Genomic DNA, 20,846 nt, shown 5'->3' on the forward strand with positions numbered 1-20,846 from the left:
AGGGAGGGGAGCAGGTGGGGAGAGTAAAGGGGAGTGGTGAAGGCTACAGGGCAGGTGGTAATGATAGGTCTGCGTGTTCTCCCTGCTGAGACATTACCCACCCTCTGAAGGATTGGTGGAGACTTTCCACTGGGATGTCCTTGTGCATTCCCAGTCACATGAACCTACCTAGTCAGATAGGCAGGCAAGATCCTCATCTTATTCTATCAGCATGCAAATGCCCAAGAGAAAAATCCGCACAGAAATGTGGCTTCCCTCTAGCCGCACTGCTGTGGGGTTTCCCATGGGAAGAGGAGAGCCACCGTGAGTGCTGCAGGAGGCTGTGGGGAAGGGCTCTGACAAGGGTGAGAGTGGTTGTGGCTGGAATCTCAACGCACGGCTCCAGGAACCTGGATGCAGCACAAACATCCCGAGCATTTTCAATGGATTTTATTTCGTTTAATAAAAAACACCAACCAAGCTTGCATGTATATCTTATATATATAAATATATACAGTATATATAAAACAAATGCATCTGGACAACGCCTCTCCCTGTGGCACAAGCCGTAAGGCATGGAAAGGAGTGTCCTAACAGTCCTATTCTTGGCACTACAGAGCAAACCCTTCTCCATCCTCCCCCCCCCCACTCACAAACACACATTGGCTTTTCTCTCTTCTCTGGCTTTTCCAGGCGCTGACAAAGTGTGCGAAGCCCACAGAGATCTTCCTTGCGTCGTGGTCCAGGCGACCCAGCAGGGATGCTTCCCAGCCCATCGCGCCCAATGGGCTTCTCGCAGTCAACATCAACGGCACTGCCTCTGTGGCACAAGGGACGTGGGAGGGGACGGAAGGTCAGGTGGATACAACGGAAAGCGGTGACCAAACAATTTCTTCTTCTAGGGTGAGCTGGGGTGGGGGAGCAAGCTTTGAGCCTCAGCGCGGTGTTGGGTGGGAGGCGGCCGCGGGCTGAGATCAGCGAAGGTTTCTTTTTGCAGTCCCATACAAAAATGGAAAACAACAAGGGTGAGACTGTCCTTAACTGAAGAAGCTCGTAGTATATTGAGCAGAAGCAATAAACCTGACAATAACAAGAAAAAAAATGGTGGCATTATCCCAAAAGGAAGGAGGAACCTTGTCACTCGAGCGGTTCAGTTTGCTCCCGCTTTGGTCCCAATGTTCAGTTCTGGGTTGGGGTTGGCTTTTTTTATTTTTTTTTCCTTTTTTCTTTTTTTTAATATTTTTTAATATATTTTTTTAAATTTCAGCACAGAAGTTGCGAAGCAGGACGGGTGCTGTCGTATTTTCTCCTTCTGCGAAGCAGCTGCCCCCAGTCATTAATTGACTGTGGGCACTTGATTCCTCTGTAAACTATATTCTTTTGCCTTCAGTCTCAGGTTGGCAATACTGTTGGCCATATTCATGCCCTGCGCCGGGCTGGCGTTGGTACACGTGGTGGAGTAGGTGGCCATGGCACTGCGGGGTGGGGAGAAAGAGAGAAACACTGGGTCACAGCGGGGTCCCCGCACCGCGGCACAACTCTGCGCTGCAGAGGTTGAACCCTGGGGTTTCCATCCCCGTGGGATGCGTTTCTTACATGAGCATGAGACTGTCACAGCCCTTCATTGAACACCCTTGGAAATCTCTGCGCTGCAGCCCACTCGTTGAGGGACAGCCAAGGCCAGAGTTGTTCAAGGCAAGAGGAAATTTTCCTCTTCCTATTCACTAACCCAAGAGGTTTGCAATGAGGTCAGGGTGCCCGGCCTGCCAACTAGACCATTGTCCTTAAAACTATTCCCACTGGAAGCAATGTCCTTTTGATGAGACCAAGTTTTGTTTTTACTGCTTGAGAAAACACGTCACTTCTGAAACACATGCTACTTCAAAGAAGCGCTCCGGGAAAAACCCATTTCAACAATTGTGATGCCTGTAGGTTGCAGAATCTGGGAAGGCAAAATTCCATATTTTTTTCCCCCTCAAAACTTCAGCTGATCCTATAGAACATGCCTTAAAGGCTGAGAGGGGAAAAAAAAAACAAAACAAAAAAAACCAACACATTTTTGTTGCTTTCAAATCACGTCTTTGTTCGTGAAAAACAGTACTTTTGGCAACGGAGGCTGAACAAAGATGTCAGAGTCCTTTCTTATCCTACCAAAAAATTTGCAAATCTGCTTTCCAGACCACTAGAAAACTTGTTTAACTCATGCGTCCCAGGCTTCTGCAAAAAGAACCCACCCCAAAAGCCAGCAAACTATCTGATGTGGTGCATTTCTTTATGGGGGTCCACAGATAAACACCGACTGAACCAGAGATGCCAATTTAATATGGTCAATGCATTCAGGAGGAAACCCCAAATGGTGTTGGCGGTGCTCAGCCTCCCAAATCACCTTCCTGGGTGGCTCGTGTCTGAGGTCCTGGGAAATACTCTCTACCCACAGAACCATGGAATCATAGAATCTTTAAGGTTACAAAAGTCCTCTGAGATCATCCAGATCAACCGTGAACCCATCCCACCATGCCCATGGACCACATCCCTCAATACCTCAAAACCTCTCCATGGTTCTTGAACACCTCAAGGGATGCTGACCCCCACACCTCCTTTCCTTCCAGCACTGACTTCCATGACTGGAAGAGTTTTTGCAACAGCAAAGCTTCCTGGAGGGCCGTGGGGTTTGCTGCATGCACAGATTCAAGCCATGGCTGCACGCTCATCCCAATGCACTGGCACTACCTCAGACACCATGGGGCAGAGCTGCCAGCAGTTTAGACCTAATTCAGCACTGCCTGAATTCTCCGGCTGCCAGGAGATCCACACCAGTGCTATTGGAAGGTCCCACCTCAGGCTATATTTCTCATTTTATAAGCAGGGAAAAGAACTTCAGGAAGGAATGCTATATCTGCCTGGAAACAGAACAGTTCACGCCCATGGAAATGGCTGCTAAGGGCTGTGGATATACAACTGCTTACACCCTTTGAACAGCACAAAACCTCTTGCAGGAGAGAAGACACTCAAGACACTTTCAGAGTTTCTAACGTGGAGGTAAGACACTGAAATACACATATTAAAGCACACCTTTTCTTCCTATATTCCTCCAGAAGAACCCGAGAAATTTCAGCCCCTGCAGCAGCCCCGAGGGCAGGTGTTGTGGGGTGAACTGCAGAGCCCCCACACACCCCTGGGGCTCACGGATGCTCCAGTTCTTCCATGAACTTCCATCAGCTCCTTCCCCATGTCCACCTCTGGGCTGCTGAGCACCCTCTGCCCCATACAGCAGCAGCAATGAGAGGAGACCTACGCTGCTTGGAGCTTCCCAAGGTGCATGGAGAGCTGGTGGACACAGAGCAGCCTTTCCCACAGGTACATCTTTCCTGTGGTTTAGTGCTGGAAGAAATGGGGAGAGGCTGAAGGATGCTCCAGCTTAGATAAAACAGGAATTTTCAGCCTCGGGTGAAAACTGTCCCAGTTCTTTTGCTGACATTCATAAATTTGGCTGTATTTATGACTACTCCGCTATCTCTCTTATCGAGACTCAGGTTTCCTCCTCTCCTCCCTCTCCCACAAGATTATGATTATTTTTTTTGGCATCCAAAACCCATATATAACTGCTGCCCAAGTCCTGCCTAAAACTCCAAGGAGCCTCCTGCTCCCCAAAGGCCTGGGGGAAATTGCTGCTGGCCCATGAAAACCCTGCCAAAGCAAAACTTTACAGAAACACTCTCCTTTAGCAAGTTACTCCATCAGGAGCAGCGCACGCAAAGGCTTCTCCTAACACTGCTCTGCTTTGAGCAGTCGTTCCAGAGTCTCTCCAAGGTCTAAAGGTTGAAATCACCCTGCAGTCCCCCCATCGCTCTGTCCAGATGCAACAGCCAGGCTCCGTCCCCTCCTCAGCTGCCTATTTTCAGGAAACACAGAGGAGCATTGCGTTTCTGAGTCCTAAAATCCTCCTTTCAAGTACGGCTTTCAATGGACCACGGAGTCAAAGGTTGTTGGAGTGGGAAGTGCAGGCTGACAGCACGACTGCTAGTCTTGTTTTCTTAGGAACCTACGCTAAAATATGTCTAACCAAAACATTTCAGCTTCAAAAAATAATAGTATCTACTTGGCTATCTATGCAACGCAGATCTGCAAATAGCTTTGGTTGACCTGTAGCTGAATGTATTTGGAGAATAAACACACTGATTGAAAACTTGCCCCAGATCTAACAGTAAAAACAGCACCGGCCACGCAGCTCTCAGCCTTATCTCAGAGCAGCTGTGAATCAGAGGCTGCTGGGGCAGCCCGAGGAGGTGGGGAGGGGGCAGAGGGCCATGCAAACACTCTGCACGGCTGTTTTTGCACCAAGCGCCCAATATTTTAATAACCCTACCGAGTTCAAAGCCTTTATGAGGCTCTGACAACCTGGCCCAGGTGCCCATTAAAATGAATATGACTTAAGTGATGCCCGGCAGAATTAGAAAGCCGGGGAGCGGAAAGTGTCTAAAGAGTCATGACCACCCCATGCTGGGGAAACCAACTGCTCTGTTCCTCTGCCAATGCCTTCCACCCCACTGCAGGGGCAGCGGGAGAAGACAGCCTGTCCTGGTTTGGTGTATTAGTGGGAACGGCTGTAAGCTGCAAACGCCTTTGCTGAAATGCTTTGGCTATGAACAAGAGGAAGGAGTCAAGACATTCAGGAAGTGCCTTCTCACCATGGAGAGGCACTGCCAGGCCTGGATCTCACCTCAGGGGGAAACAAATCTTCCCAAGACTCTTCCTTCTCCTTTGCTCTACTTGTTTGCACACCCCTGATGTACCGGGCTTCCCCTTGCCCAGAGCAGCCCCGCACAGCCCTTCCCAGTGTGCCCCTGAAGTTACCTTTGCAGGGTCTTCTCCTAGAAGCCGTTATGAAGCCCCTCGTGTAAACAACATCTTGGGAGGGACGATCTATTTTTAAAAGTGTGAGAGGTAGAAATGAGCCATGGGTGTTCAGCAGAGATCTGATGCTGTGACCAGAACAGACTTAGCGGGGTGGGGAAGGACTCGTGCTTCTCTCCCCTAAGCTCACCATCCAAACTCCTCCCTAGGCTGCAACGCTTCACAGAGAGAAAGCCTTAACCTCTAATGGGGGATTTGCCAGTCAGTAGTCCTCAGATAAAATCCAGAGGATAAGGGCCATCTCTAAGACCAAACCAGTCATCATCAGAAGCATCTTTTGCAGTTTCTGCAGCGGATGAACCTAAGACTTGTTCTTCTGGAGCTACTGGGTGGGCGAGGGTGACCCCATGGCACTGAAGCAACAAAATATGAAGGAAGCAAAATGTTTCCAGAACTCTCTGTGCAAACAGTGTTTGGGGTGCACGAACGTGGTCAAGGCAGCTAAGGAAGAAAGGACCTGGGTTTGGTGTAACTCCTACAAGCCAGTGGGAAGCTGGCTGTGACAAAGTCAGGTGAACAGGAAGAAATTCAGCCAGGGGCTACAAGAACTTGACCAACAGTGAGGTCACTATGCTAAAAAAAAGCACCCACCAACCTCTTTTTTAATTGCCTGCATGTCAGCTGGCTCCCCACAAACCAACATATCCAGTGGATCTTGTATCCACACTCAGTTCCCACCAGGTTGTGGAGAGGATAGAAGAGGGCAGGGAGATCTGTGATGTGTGTGGACATCCCAGTTCCATTGAGCAGATCAGGGCTGACACATCTGCATTTCTTTACCACCACTCCTTAAGCATGCTGGCCATGGGAGATGGACGTTGAACCCCAGTCTGCCATTCAAAAACACCAGGTTCTGACTGCAGGCAAACCACAGCACAGCAGCACAGCTCGTTCACACACGTGCTTGTGCTCTACCAACTAGAGAGCAAATACTCCATGCTGACAACAGTGGGGAGGGTTGGGAGCGATATGCCCGGGATGAGCTCCCAACTACTTACTGCCATGGGACAGCCACAGAATTCCTTTTCCTGGTCACTGCATGGTGACCAAGTCTCCCTAAGTGCTCTGCCATAACTCCTCTTGGCTATGCGCCCTGTGGAAACATACTCTCCTTGCTTCAGACTAGATGCACAAGAAAAGTAAGTGTGACCCCTTCTGCTTCCATGCACTCCTACTTGATCATCTTTCAGTACTTCCTGAACTGCAGAGAATGTACAACCTCCCTTGGAAGCAGCTCTGGGGAGCCACACTGATGCTCTGCAAGCACCCTGCAAGCCCGACAGTGAGATAGAGGGGGATGGGAACACGTAAGGAAGTCCAGTGGGACGGTGAAAGTGCTCTACCTCCAGCTGCCCCACGTGAGCATAAGCAGCCCTTCAGAGCTATTGAAAACAAATGCACCTGAGGGCCATGCTCAGGCTGCTCTGAATCATGCCAGCAATGGGTCAGCCCCAGAGGGGTTACTGACTCACCTGTAAGGCGAGGCGGTACCCCAGGAGAGATAGTCGGTGGGTCTTGGAGCTGGGCGAGGTACTATGGGCTGCTCCACGGCGGTCACATCCCCTGAGTAGGATTTGAGCAGAGAGGCGTTCTTGCTGGCCAGCATGGCCCTCTCATTCCGGCGAAACTTGGCTCTCCGGTTCTGGAACCACACCTGGGATGGGAAGCACACAGAGCAACCATATATCACAACCAGCACTGTTGCGATGCTCACTCCTTCACCACACCATCCTAACCCCACTGGGCAAGACGGGACTCTGCAAAAGCAAGTTCTCTGTCACTGGAAACCCGAATGACAAGACAATCCATAAGCCCGCTCTGGTAGAGCTCTTGTGTAATGAAGTGACTCAGTGAGGTCCCTGTGGGACCAGATCTGTTCTGTGCTGTACAACCCATCATGTTCCCCAATGTGCTTTCACCTTCAGGAGGTGTAGGCTTGCAAACTAAATGCTGAGCAGCTCAAATTAACATGAACAACCTGAGCATAGGACGTCCAGCATCACAGCCTTCAAAAGGCTCTATGAATGCATCTGAATGAGCAGATGGCAAGTATGGAGGCAGATCAGGCCTGGCAGTTTTCCTCAAGACATGGCATCCTTATGGGATGACCCAAGAGTTTGGTGACCCTAATGTCCCATGTGGACTTCAGTGATATCTACTGCCATACCGAATGGCCTGATGATGCCACCGAGGTGAGGTATGCCTATACACAAGCTGTGAGAATTACCTGAACTCTGGCTTCAGTGAGGTTGACTCTGCGTGCAAGGTCTTCCCGTACAAAGGCATCGGGGTAGTGTGTCCTCTCAAAGACCCTCTCTAGTGCCTGGAGCTGGCTGCTGTTGAAGGTAGTCCTGTTCCTTCTCTGCTTCCTTTTCTTCTTCTCTTCTGAATTCAGCTGATCATCTAGGAAAGACAATTGGAGATATGAAAGGCTAGAAGTTTCAGAGTCCATAGCAGTGTTGTGATGTGAATGTTAAGAAGTACCAGGGTGGACAAAAGTTCCACTATGCCACCATCCTCACTGTTTTGCCATCTCCAAAATGTCCTTTGATTTGCCAGCTAGGCATGCTCAGAGGTTGACCTTGGGGGTCAGCTCCTCGAGGAAGGTTTGACATCATTTCCCGTCTACTTTGGAGAAAGATTCCCCTCCTCCACTCCCTTGCCCTCATCTGACTTGTATGCATCTCTCACATACGCACAGACTTCACATGCTGGTCTTCAGCCCAGCTTCCCTGAGAGCACTGTTTGCAGAAGACGCTTCTCGTAAAAGGAGAATCTACACATGCCCACAAACCCAGTTCACCTCCCTGCCCCGTTCTGACAACACCAGAGACCTTTCTGAGTACAAAGAATCACAAACTGCTCCTCTCTGGGCTTCTAATTTCCAAGGACTGCCCTTAGAGGAATGAAACAGATCCCTCAGGGGTAAGCACGAATCCCATGTCTGCTCTTAATGGGACACAGCATACTCATCTCTACAGAAGGAAAAGTAAAGAGCCAGCTACTACTCTGGGAATGACTATAGGCAAGGCAGTGCCACCCTCTGTAAGCCATTCTGTTTGGCTTAAACGAGAACTGCACTTTTCCTGCACCCAGATAAGAGGCACCAGTTTGAGCAGAGATGGGGAGATGTTAACAAAGAGGTGTCAGGGCTAAACAAGAGATGAGCACTAAAGCCAGTTTTACTTGTATGCTCATAAGCCTTTGCCTTGCACTTGTCCATCTTTAAGTGCCTCAGACGCATATTAAAATACATCAATTATTGTATCTACAAAACACATAGTGAATTACACTTGATGTTAATTAATATGCACCTGGGCCCAGATGATGGTACCACCACTCAGCGTCCAAGGGCTTAAATCATGCTATGCAGTTGCAGAATAACCCCCTGAACGTCATTCCTTTTGCCACACAGAAACGTGACAGCTGCCCTCATCTTCCCATTCTCTAGAAGGTACGTAAGGCACAGAGAGATGCTGACAAGGAAATTAAAGTCCACAGCTATTGTCCTCACCACCTGTTTGTGCTGCTTTTCACAGCCCATCTGGTTACAGTTACCGCACCTGAACGCCTTTGGAACAGCGCCCATCCATTTGGGAACAAAAGGACATTCCTCTTAAATTAAAAGAGCTTTTTCATATTCCTGCAGGTTTCCATCCCCTCTCCAGCAGCTTGACAATCCCCATTGGGCTCCTCTCCATCCTGGGGATTCCTGGGTGCAAAAATACACCCACAGCTCTCTTGTATCTGGGAGGAAGTGTTTGGAGATGAGCCAGGAGGGGACTTGCAATGGGATGTGCAAAGAAAATAAATACGCGTAGGAATCTGGAGAAAGCTCTGAAGAGACCTCCTTGCAGCCTTCCAGAACTTGAAGGGAGCTTACAAGCAGGAGTGGGACTGACTTTACACGGTCTGACAGCGGAGGACAAGGGGGAATGACATTAAGCTAAAAGAGAGGAGATTTAGACTAGATGTTGGAGAAAGGTTTCATTCAGAGTGGTGAGGCACTGGCACTGCTGCCCAGAGCTGTGGGTGCTCCATCCCTGGAGGTGCCCCAGGCTGTGGATGGGCCCCAGGCAGCCTGAGTTGGGGGGCAGCCAGCCCATGGTGGGTGGGGGATGGGACTTTGAGGTCCCTTCCAGCCAAAGGCATTCTATGTTTCTATGATCCTATGCAGCTCGTCACATCTCAAGATGTGCAAAGAGAAACTGGGAAGCAGAGGGATGGAATCAAACTGGTGCTTGTGTAGCGTGTCGCGCGTTTCCACTTGTAGGGTCTGCCCACAGCAGGGAGCAGGAAGCCCTGCACCTTCCACCCCAGAGTGCTCATCCAAAGAGGCCCCACAGATGAGCACTGGTGCACCTGTGCACCATGCAGCCCAGCAAACAGAGAACAGCCATGGGGCACGATCACCCCTTCCAATGGCACAAATGCTGCAAGATCAGCTGCTAACAAGGTCAACATCAACATGGACATCATTCTTCCTCCCGAGCTCCCCATTCAATTCTCTTTTTGGATCTAAGCCCCATGTATGCAGATCAGATGAACAAACCACTGAAAGCCTTGGGAGCTTCCTGGGAGCCCCCCAGGCTTTTGAAGATCCTCTCCAGCCCAGCAGACACCCAGTGGAAGGCGCTTGGGGCTGCTTGGCCATTGCTTAGATCCTGCGTGACGCTTCCATACGAGGAAACGTGAGCACAACGCCCCGAGGGATGAGAAGCAAGCAAGCCAAAGGCCGTACAAGGCTGGGGAACAAGAACCCCTCCTGCCAAGCACGTTAACATCATTTGCCTGTTTTCCTCCCGGAGCAAAGCGAGACAGCGGTGATTCACAGCTCACCTCCTAACTGCCGGGCTGAGCAGCAGAAGGATGCCAGCATCACCACAGTGACTCAGGGCCAGGTCACCTCCAGCCCTGGCTGCCACCAGGCAGGGATGTGAGTCACTGTCCGGGCACTGAGCAGCAGAGCTCAGTCTGCACTGCGGACACAGCTTTGAGGTCTCCCTTTGCTCCACATCTGGAACACTGCAGCACAGCTGGATCCAAGCGACGTGGGCAGGAGGAAAAAAACTACAGAACAGCCATGTGAGCCCAGAGCTGGGCTGACAATCAGCCCTGCTGGAACTCCCTTGCTTCATTGATACGCCACAGGACAACTAAAAACTGCTAATGAGGGGAATGCAGGCACTAAACCCCACGTGTCTGCAAATGTCACCTTGCTCACAGCACTTAGGGCAGCCTTGGACATGTTGGCAGGGTATTTTTTACACCAGTCACAGAAACGTAGAATTGCTCAGGTTGGAAAAGACCTTCAAGTCTTGCTTTTCCTTATCAGGAAGGAGCCCTGATGAATGGTACCCCTAAATTATGTTGACAGCACCAATGCCTGGAGTCAGCAGAAACGGAGAGAAGAGGAAACGAGCTCCAAGGTTCTTGAGATGGGTCAGGAGCCTTTCATCAACATTCTTTTAATCAGAAATATTACGAACAGCACTCTCCAAAGCCCCGCTTCTCGCAAGCACAGCCCCCGGGGAGATGGAGATGCACGTTCCTCCGCTCCGGAACCAGTGCTGGATATTCTGAGAAGTTCATTTCCAAATCCCAATGTTTCATCCTGCACTGGGGGGATTTCGTTTCCTGTCTCGATATATGTGTTTTTCCTGTACGAGCTCTACATTCACACACCACTTGCAAATCCAAATGCACTTCTAGGATGCTCCAAAGCACATCTAACTGCTCCCAAATAACACGGTGTCCTATCCTTTCCTCCTCATTCATCACGTCTCCCCACGCAACGGGGCAGAGCCGCTGTCTTCGCGTCAGGGACAGTCACTGGAGTATCATCAGTTGGGTCTGTTGGGACGTCACATTGAATATATAACAAACTATAAACCAAACCAGAGCTCCGAACTGAATGCCTACATATAAGTTACAAGATCAGTATTTTTTCCAACAGTACGTGCAACCGCAACATATTTTGGATTTCCAGTTTGTAGGAATGCCTGTACATACTTGCTTTCATTCCAGGTCGGAATAAAAACAAATTTCCAGATGAGGTTCACATTGTGTGGGCAGTTTTGAAAAGTTTTGACCGGTTCTATGAAGTCTTGAAGCAGAGGTTAGAGAGCACGTATCGGATCTGAACTGAAAGTCAACAATTGGGTCTCATTAAACAAGAGACTGAGACGTCCAGCCGCAAATCACTTACAGTAAGGCAGGGCAGATTTGTCACGTCGGTTATATAAACTGTAAACTGAGGAAGGATTCCAGGAAAAAAAATAAGGAATCACGCCGTAATCACGGCCTTAAGAACAAGAAGTTACCACCAGAGTTTGAATATGGATTAAAGAAAACCAAAACAAATCTATTTCACGGGAGAAAACAAATCTAGAAACTAAAAACCCGGCAACCGATAACTCTTTTAAGGTCAAAAAAAATCCTACAAGCCAAAAAAAAAAAAGAAAAAAAGAAAAAAAAAAGAAGGTTTTACTTGGAGTGGTGGGGTAGAAAGAAAAACAGAGAACAGAAGGGAGAGGGAAAATCTTTTGCTTGGGTTTGAAGTTGAATTTTAAGACCTTCGCAGGCACGCTTTGCAGTTTTATCCGCTCTCTGCTTTGCTTTCGGTTCCCTACGTCCATCCAAAATACTGCCGTTCCCAGGAATCAGCACAGGAAAAAGAGGGGGAAAAAAAGCTAGAGAGGTTTAATCAAAGCTAATTGTCCTTCCATGTCCTGACATGCGTCCATGGGACGGCGACACGGGTATGAGATGCACCCCCCGTACGCAAGACCTCAGATTACTTCAGTTCCACAGAAAATGGCAGTATGTGAAGCTCTGTCTTGTTTGGATCACCAGGAACACGGGAATGAAAAGAGAAAGAAAAATGGAAAACAGAAAGCAACAGACGCTGCATTTTTTAAAACGTCTTTGGGTTTGATTGTCTCATGAACTACTCGAATTCACATCCTCTACAAGAAAAAAAAATGGCAACTTTGTGAACGGGGTGTGGGACTTCAGAAAGGCCATATTGAATTTTTCACATCAAAACTGAGTTTTAATATTGCACAGAAAAGTGTGTGCATTTGCAGCGTTACCCAGGGGACGACAGCAGTTCCTCTCCGAAGCGTCTGCAATGTGGAACTTATCAGGGTAATTTCTAGCTGACCGCATACAAACAATTACATATCATTACGGAGCTGTGAATAGCTCTTGCATGGATTGCGTGCCTCCAGCCTTCCAGCTCTGCTTCCAGGCTGGGAACTTGCTGATGTCCTGCACAGCCCTTCACCAGGGCACTACGAGCCCTATCCCAGCTGGAAGGCAACGCTCCTGTTTGGGATGGTTTCAGCTCCGGTGCTCTGCCTCTCATCCAGAGGGAATCTCAGAGCCCGTAGATGGTGCCTTCTGCAGTCGCACGCCCATAAGATGCGCCTTCTCCCTACCCATGTCAATGCTCCTGCTTGCTGGACTTTGTAGCAGCAATGAAGTTGGACAAAAAAAATGTAATTGCGACCCAATGGGAATCCAGACGTTCTTCCTAGAAAGGCATGATGTTAAGCACTTATTACTGGGAGAACAATATTTGCGGGGGAGGAAGTATACATCCTTCTCCAGAATTTGGTACAAAGCCACTGAGAGTCCCCCTAGATCCCAGAAACAAGCCTGAGTTCTGCTCTAACAGCTCTGCTTTGATATTTGCTAGGGTTTTCCTCCTGGGCATCCTACAGCTCATGGCTTAGCCCAGCTCCTCTAACAAGCCTTTCCACCGGGTCTTGGGGTCAGAGTGTTCCCATAATACAATAAGCGCTGTATGGATCTCATAAGCTCCAAGGCACAGTATGTTATGTGTTTGGAATTCCTCGTATGCTTTTATACTTTGTTTTACATATTGTAATTTTTATATGCATTACCACATTGATCCTTGGAAAATTAATTTAAAAAAAAAAAAAAAAAGGATAATCAAAAGCAAACACATAGTTTAAAAGCCTGCCAGCGGCAAATCATGTTCTGTGAGACTGCACTTTGTAACTGACAAAGAGACCAAACCACCAGACCGTGGCCAGGATCCAGCAGGGTGGGTTTACCAGGCAGGGTGGGGATGGGATCCAGAAGGGCTGCGGACCCCTGAGCCCCTTGTTAGGGCAGCCCAATGCCGCAGGCACATTGGACTTGAGACAGAGGAGCAGAAATGCAATGCATGGCTTCTCCAGCCAAACCCCACTGCCGTACCCAAAGCACGGAACCCATGGCACCCTGAAGAGGCTGGCTGTGCCTCCCTAGTGAGCTGGGGCACCTTGGCCTTCACAGCTTCCATGTCATTTTGGGGTCAGATCTGGAATGGGTGCGTTGGGCAGGGCTGGATGTGAAGTCATGCCTTTGCAAGGTCACGGTATGGCTTCCAACGCCCACATCCTCTTCCCATCAGCTCCCCTTCCCATGCCATGTGTCCTGATGTTTCAACTTAGAAACGGCACTCATGCAGCCAAGATCAAACTTCCCAACCTCCGCCCTGCTCCGTCGGTATTTTCTCATTTCCAAAGCCCCTCCCTGTCCTAGTTCATTCCAGATAACATCCGTCTTTCCATCTCCCCAGCACCCTTTCTTGGCCTTTCTGAAAAAGCTCAGAAGCCCAGCCACGTTTAGCCAGGTATCTCTGACTCTTTTAACCCCAGCGTGCACATGGGGTACATCCACACGCACACAACTACAGAGAACACTCCTCTTAACAGTCCAGCCTGCTCTTACAGACTGACCACGTACCTATCCGGGACCTTCAGGCAGAGGCAGCCCAGCACCAACGTCCACGTCCTCCTGGCCATCACCAACTGCCTCCAAGGCAGTGGCAATAAGCTGTTGGCAGGGCCAGGTCATTCAGTTGCTTTCTGTACATATACCATCACAGAAGGCTCCATATGGTCACAAGCTGTAGACACATGGCATTATTTCCACCTACTGGATTTACCTAGAGTCTTCTCTCTCTGTTAATGGGATGCACTGGAGCCAGGAGCACAAGGACGGTTGCACCAGACCTTCTGGCTGGCACATCCCAGGGTTTTTTCAAGGTCCCTTCAAGCCCTGAAAGTAATCCCTAATACCTAAGTAGACAGAAACAACCTCCTTCTCCTGTTGGCCATGGGTTCAGCATGCTGAGCCTCCATGTTTATACTCATTCAAGTGGCTGCAGAAGCCATGAAACTGGGGCCCTGCAGCCACCCTCAAGCCATTCCCCCATCCAGCACCCACCCAAACTCTGGGCAACACCGCTTTTATTATTCATTTTCTCTTATATTTGAAAAAAAGGTGGCAAAAAGTCCCCACAGACTTCAGCCAATGATGCTGGATGATGATGAAGAAAGTTAAAGCACATACAAGCATTAAGAAAAAAAAAAAAAAAAGCTTTTGCTGAGGCAGGGAAGAGCTGCTTTGGGGTTTTTTTGGTGTTCTTTTCTTTTCTTTTTTCAGAGCATATACATATTACAAATGAGCCGTTTGGCATTTGGGGCAAATGGTTCATTTCCAAACGCTGCAGCCGCTGCAAGAGTCTGCAAACATTACCAGGGCCCACCAGCCCACACCGGCAAGGCTCAAGTCGGGCTCACCTGCCCAATGAGCATCTGAGCACACTGGGACCCTGCCGTGCTGAGCAGTGCCATTATCACACAGCCCTACCCCAGCCGGGTCTGGAAATTCACTTGGATGCGGGCTTTGTACGTAGGACACGCGCAAGCAGACAACGACCTGTGGGATGCACGCCAGCTGGCCCCGGCGGTGCATAGAAACACTGTTCTCAATGGATATTTCATCTGTTTGTCATCCAGACACACAGACCTTCGAGCTGCATGGCAGAGCAGGCTCCAGCTCACCTCGCGTGGTGGCCAGAGCCGCTGCTGGAGCCCAGAGCACCAACAAGAAGGGAAAGCACAGAGCACAGCGAGAACGTGGAAGCCGGCTCCCCAAAGGCCGTGCTCCCCTTTCATTAGCATCCAAGAACAAATGGGTTTTGACCAGATCAGGCCACCAAGTCACACGCAAATCAGAGCAGAACCGCCGCGGAGCTCTGCTCAGAAATCCAGATTTCGACCACTAATGCATTTTATGGGTCCCTCTTGATCGCGACTGGAAAAACGATGACATGCGAGGTCCAGAAATAACAGAACTTGAGCCCGGCTGTCAGCATCCAGCCCACCTGCCTCTTCCAAGCATCCCGACAGGGAACGCATACCTCAGGTGGGGATAAAGGGCCTTTATATCCCACACGGCTCGAGGAAGCAAAAGCCATTGGAGCACTTAGGGCCATTTTGGAGTGTAACTTTCCCGACAGAACAGGACCACGGAGGGGATGCTGCAAGGGCTCCCATGAGCCCCATGCCCCTCTCTGCACCATGCCAAGAGAAACTGGGCTGTGCCCCACCACCATCCCCAGCCCCTTCTGGGCAGCGAATGCATTTCACATTAGCTAATAAATTGCTACATCTTATGTTTCCTAGCCTGCTGGAATGATGAATATTTCGGAATGTGTTTTGAATGGTTCCCTGCCAGAGTCAAACAATCATCTAGAGATTTTAAATCAAAAGGCTGAAAAATGGAAACCTCTGTCTTTCCACAGAGTTCACTGCAGTTTGAAAAGCCCAACTCCCAGCAGAGGAGGCAGAATGATTGTTGTCAGAGCTCCTGCGAATTGGGCCAAATGAGTGATGTGCTGGAAACCGTGCTCCCTAACACGGACTAATAACCTTTGCCTCCAGGTGATGAATATATTAGCAGATTTTTGCTTATTGCTGCCCTTCATCAGGCTGAAAAGTCAGATATGCTAACCTTGAAGATCAGACGATTTAGGGAAGCTATATGGAAATGCAGGATATTTCTGCCATAAATTGCTGCTCTCAGCCTGCTGCAGGGCTAGCAGATAAATGCTGCTTTTCTAGCCTAATTTAACACAATTTAAGGGTTCTAAAGGTTCTTGATAATTAATTGCATCCATCACTTTTACTTACACCACAGCCAGCCACATCCCTGCCTAGCAGAGGAATAACTCACCCAAAATAAGACTCGATAGCCCACCCAAAGGGGCACACAATTAACACGACCATGCACCCATACTGCATCCCACCTCCTGCTCCAGCCACTGCATCCCATCGCTGCGGGAGCACAGGTCACCGTGCACCAGACTGGCCGTCAGCAACTTTGGCTGAGCAAGCTTAGCACTACAGCCATGCACCAAGATGCAGCCTCCATTGATAAAGGAGAGCAGGACATGGCCGTGTCTCATTGGAGCAGCCAGAGCTGGAGTGGGTCCAGGAAATAAGCTTCCCTCTCCCCCGTGGAGATGGGCTGTCTAGACACATTGGCAGAGCTGTGAAGCCTAATTTGCAGGCCTGCATCCTTCTTGTATACAGCCTGTCAAAGACACAAAATCCCATCCCCCGGCCTGTTAGCACCCGTGTTTTTTCATACTCCCTCATGTCAGTCATGTCCAGCAATGCCGATGACTTTTACTGAGAAATTCTTAAACAGAATTCCTTCCCCTAGAAAAAACATTTTTTTCGATCAACCCACTGGCAAAACCATTTGCTGGTTATTTTGCTATGCTTTTTTTTTTTTTCGCTAACAATTAATGTAAAAATAAAATAAGTCTAGTAGAAAGCATTCATAAGCCAAAAAGCATCAGAATTCGTATATAAATTGCAATGGAAACCTGAAAAAAAAAGTTAACCAAGTAATAAAAAAAATTGAACAAAACCACTGGGAGTCAGGCAATGTTTTCCATGCCCTCAGCGCCCCACTCAACACAGCACTTAAGGGCAGGTTGAAGACCATCCCCCTCCAGCCTCTCTCCAATGACTCCCAATGATGATGGGATGAGGGCTTCTGCTCCACACTGGAGCCCTCCTGAAATCAGTAAATGACTTTCAGCCAGATTTTAAGTTCTTGAAGGTCATTAGAGTATGTTAAACAGATTTCTGCATCACTGGAGGCCCTTGCAATGAGCTAGAGAAACACATGTTGGGATCGTGCCTCCATTTCCTTCCTTGCTCTGCTTCCCCCATCCATTTAGACACCCCACTCTTCGAGGACACATTCTGGCGCTTCATTCACAGCACTTACAGGGGTGCAGACAAGAAGGAAGTTATTTCAAACTAAACCAGAAATAGGCCATATCACAATTGTGACCACAATCATAACCAAAACTACTTTGGGCACGTTGGGTAAACGTACACAGCCGCTCATCTTTTGGTGTCAGTGTAGACAAGCAGCTGTGGGATGAGCTTCCCACTCTGCTCCACCACCTGCATCCCTCAAGAAGGCTTCTGAAGCCACCCCACCCCAAGGCAAGAAAGCTCAGCTGCTCCCAGAAACCTCAAGAGCCTTCGACTTCGCTTGGGCAATCTCCACCCAGTTGCATGAATAAACACATCAGCGCACGGCTTCCTCCTCGTGAAGCTCTCCATACAGCTCCTGGAAAAGGGCACTGGGATGGAGGCCACAACTCAGGCAACCTCCTGCCAGACCAGGTCCCAGCGTCGTGCTAATGGGACTGGTCACGTGGAGCATAACAAAAATCAGAGCATCCAAAGAGCTACGGATCCAGCTCAGAGAGAGAGCTAACACAGAATGGTCTGATCCTGTATCAGGTCCTCTTTTTCTTGTAAATGCAGCTCATTAGATGTTTGCTGGAAAAACAGAAAAGCATTTTCCACTGAGAAGGGGACATCCAAGAAAAGCCCTTTCGGACATAAATTGGCAAAAGGCTGCCGAGCATTTATCTTCGGCATAGAATGTGCTCTGTCAGGAGGGCTGTAACTAACAATATGCTGAAAAACATGCCACAGACTTCCACTGTATTTTATTTGGCACAAACGGGTTATTCCTCAGCACAAAGTATTTGCGACTGGCATCGGTTAAACGAGAAATTACAACCTTCAAAAGATCCATTTAGCGTCGGCTGCAGAAAGTACGGAATTTGCCATCGGATTTGACGACAACAGACTGTGCCCTATAAAACGCCATGAACACGCCTGGCTACGATGCTCAGTGCGAGCTGCCAGTTAAACAGGGCACAAGGAGCTTCCTGCCCCTGCTCAGGAGCATGCCGCTGGTTTTAGGGCAGCAACATCCCTGACCCCAAACCTTATGGGGCTGCCGAGTTCAGCCACCAGGCCGAGGGCACTGCAAGCTGATTTCCACGAGGACCAGCAAAGCTGATGGGGAAGCGGCTCCGGTCAGGCTGGGAAGAATCTCTAAGCCACAGCTCAAGTCAACAGCACGGACAGGTCCAAGGGCATGGAACTGAGTTAATGGGTCACCCAGTCACCATGTGGTACTTGGGGTAGGAGCCCCATTGCCTGCCCCCAGCAGCTGCCCCCGGTGCTGCCCAGTGGCATCCCAGGCCAGGAGATGGCCACATGTCCCCCCATCCCACAGGGCCATCCCCACCTCTCCACACAGAGGAAGGAGCTCTGCCAGCAAACTCCTCGGATCCCAAACCTTCCTCCAGTCCTGTTTGCTGAGTGCTCCAGAAAAGGAAACCTCAGAGGCCTTCCTGGTGTTTGCTTAGCACAAGCACCTTGCCTTTGTGTGATGGACACACTGAGGGGAGAGGGTGACTGTCCCCCAGCAGCCTAGTGCTATCTTGAATTGGCCCAGAGAAAGTCACAGAGGGTTCAAAATGAGTCCCCACGTCAGCTGTCAGAGTGAACTCTGCACAGTTCAGCCGAAGTTGGTGCTCTTGCTGCAAGCCCAGAGCCCACTCAGTGAGCTGTGAAGCACTGCCGACCTGTGCTCTGCGGGAACTTTACTGCTTCCTTCCCCAGCCCCAGTGCAGCTACAGCAGACATACAAGGACAGGGTTTTATTGGGCAAAAGCCCTTAGTTTACCTTGCTCTGGCAAAGTGTTTAACCATTCACCAGATTTCTGCACGAAAAGGGGGAAATGAAACCTTTTGCAGTGTTGCAGCCCATGTCAGGGAGCAGGCCACATGCTGCCCAGCACTGTGGTGTCTGCAGCCTTCAGATTAACCCCTGCTCCTGTGCTCCTTCCAACTAGGAGCTATCACTTGGCTTGAGATGAAGAAGAGCCTGTGAGCCTGCTCTGGGCTGGGGTGGAGGAGCCGGCCTCAGTTGGCTCCAGGTGCCACCCAGCATTGCTCACATGGGGCAGAAATGGTCACAACACGACCAGCCTAAAAGTTCACGGGCAGCAAGCTGGGTGCTCCCAGGATCTGCAACCTAAATAGGTAAAGAAAAAGAATGAAGAGCCACGGTCAAGCAAAGAGATGCAGATCTGGGAGAGTGTACTTGGGTCTCACCGAACCATCACGGCACTCGTAAGCGACAGCCCTCCCATGAAGCATTTCTGACCGATTCTGGAGCCCTTTCATCAGACAAAAAAAAATCATTCAGATTTTCTCTCCCAACACAGCCTTGCAGGCCAATGCTGCCTAATGATTGCACTGGAATCCCTTCCAGCGTGTGATGGGAAGACATGCATCAAGCTGCACGTCACCCACTGCCATGGGCTTGCACTGGAGTGAGCTCCAGCAGAATACCAAGGACACAGGGACTGCTCCCTGCACAGACACTGCTTTTACTCTGCAGATAGTTTAAGTGCCCCTGATGAATAGAGATGCTTTCACGAATCAAAAGCAAGAGGAAATAAAAAAAAAACAAACACCAACCCAACCCAAGTCGACACATAAACCCAAGAAACATTCTGACCAAATCTGCTCCCAGCATTAGGAGGACTCTAAGAGCAGCAGATGAAAAGCTCCTATTATGTTGGAGAATTCATCTCCTCATCCCCGCTGATGGATGGATGGGTTGCTAAAACAAATATTACGTTTTGTTCTGGCTTACAGCACTCTGATCTTGCGTTACACGAACAGGGGAGGCAAAATGCTCCCAATGATCGTCATTCACACTAAATCACAGAGTTGGAGGGCTTGGAAGGGACCTCTGGAGGCCATCTAGTTCAACCCCCCTGCTACAGCAGGTTGCCTACAGTGGGTTGCACAGGAAAGCACCCACGTGGGTCTTGAATATCTACAGAGGAGGCTCCACCACCTCCCTGGGCAGCCTGTTCCAGGGCTCTGTCACCCTCAAAGCAAAGAAGTTCTTTCTCATGCTCAGTTGTGTTCCACTTTCTGGCCATTGCCCCTCGTCCTGTTGCTGGGTACCACCAGAAAGAGCCTGGCCCCATCCACCTGATATCCACCATACAGATATTGGTAAGCACTGATCAGATCCCCGCCCTGTTTTCTGCAGGCTGAACAGCCCCACGTCTCTCAGCCTCTCAAACCATCTCCTCCCTCTCAGGCTCAGGCTGCATCTTTCCCTGGTTACAGCTTACAGCCCAAGTCTGAGTCCCAGCATCTCTTTCCATTTTGGGATACCCCCATGGCTATTGCTCACAGCAACACCCCAGGTGATGGGTGCCCAACCCAGCCCAACCACCTGCAGAGCTGCACCACTGGCACTGCCTGGAATGGGCCAGGCTGTCCCAAAACAGTGCAGAACCCCTGCAATGGCCCCCGGCACCTGAGAACTCCCTGCTGCACGCCATGCTGCAGAAAGACCTGTCATCCCCATCTTCAGTGGGACACGAAGAATGGACAAGGCTGTGGGACCCAGCCCAGAAAAGCCACTTTCAAACCAAAAATCAATAATAATTTAAAGAAAAAGCAGGAAAAGCTGTCAGAAAACCCCACCGAAGGCCTCTTGGCTCTCTCTGCTCTCCCTCCCCACTGCTCCCAGTCCTGGCTGAGCTCAAGGCAGGCCGTTCCTTGCCACATCGGAGCGACACAAGCTGAAGAAGGGCCTCAGCCCTTTGAAGCAGCCACAACAGAGGACATCCTCTCCCTGGGGATGCATTGTGTGAGCCTGGCCCCCACCACCACGACAGCAAAGCCAATGTGCATAGCGTGGTGGGGCAGAGGCAGCAACGGAAGGGAAGATGC

General features: G+C 49.8%; 1 protein-coding gene across 3 annotated transcripts in view; it reads right to left on the minus strand.

Moving 5' to 3' along the window:
• Positions 1-407: 407 nt before the first annotated feature.
• PRRX1 (paired related homeobox 1) overlaps positions 408-20,846 on the minus strand; it is a 32,283-nt gene continuing 11,844 nt past the window's right edge. Inside the window, exons 2-5 of one of the 3 annotated variants that reach the window (XM_015290230.4) lie at positions 7,121-7,296; positions 6,366-6,547; positions 4,834-4,902; positions 1,200-1,454 (exon numbers count right to left, since the gene is read on the minus strand). In XM_015290230.4, the coding sequence (XP_015145716.1) occupies positions 4,851-4,902; positions 6,366-6,547; positions 7,121-7,296 (410 nt within the window). In that variant the 3' untranslated portion in view covers positions 1,200-1,454; positions 4,834-4,850. Of the gene's footprint in view, positions 1,455-4,833; positions 4,903-6,365; positions 6,548-7,120; positions 7,297-20,846 lie in introns of all 3 variants that reach the window. The other 2 variants (NM_001277724.3, XM_015290231.4) reach the window with 2 other exon arrangements.

Source organism: Gallus gallus, chromosome 8 (genome assembly GCF_016699485.2).
Source record: "Gallus gallus isolate bGalGal1 chromosome 8, bGalGal1.mat.broiler.GRCg7b, whole genome shotgun sequence".
Classification (NCBI taxonomy): Eukaryota; Metazoa; Chordata; class Aves; order Galliformes; family Phasianidae; genus Gallus; species Gallus gallus.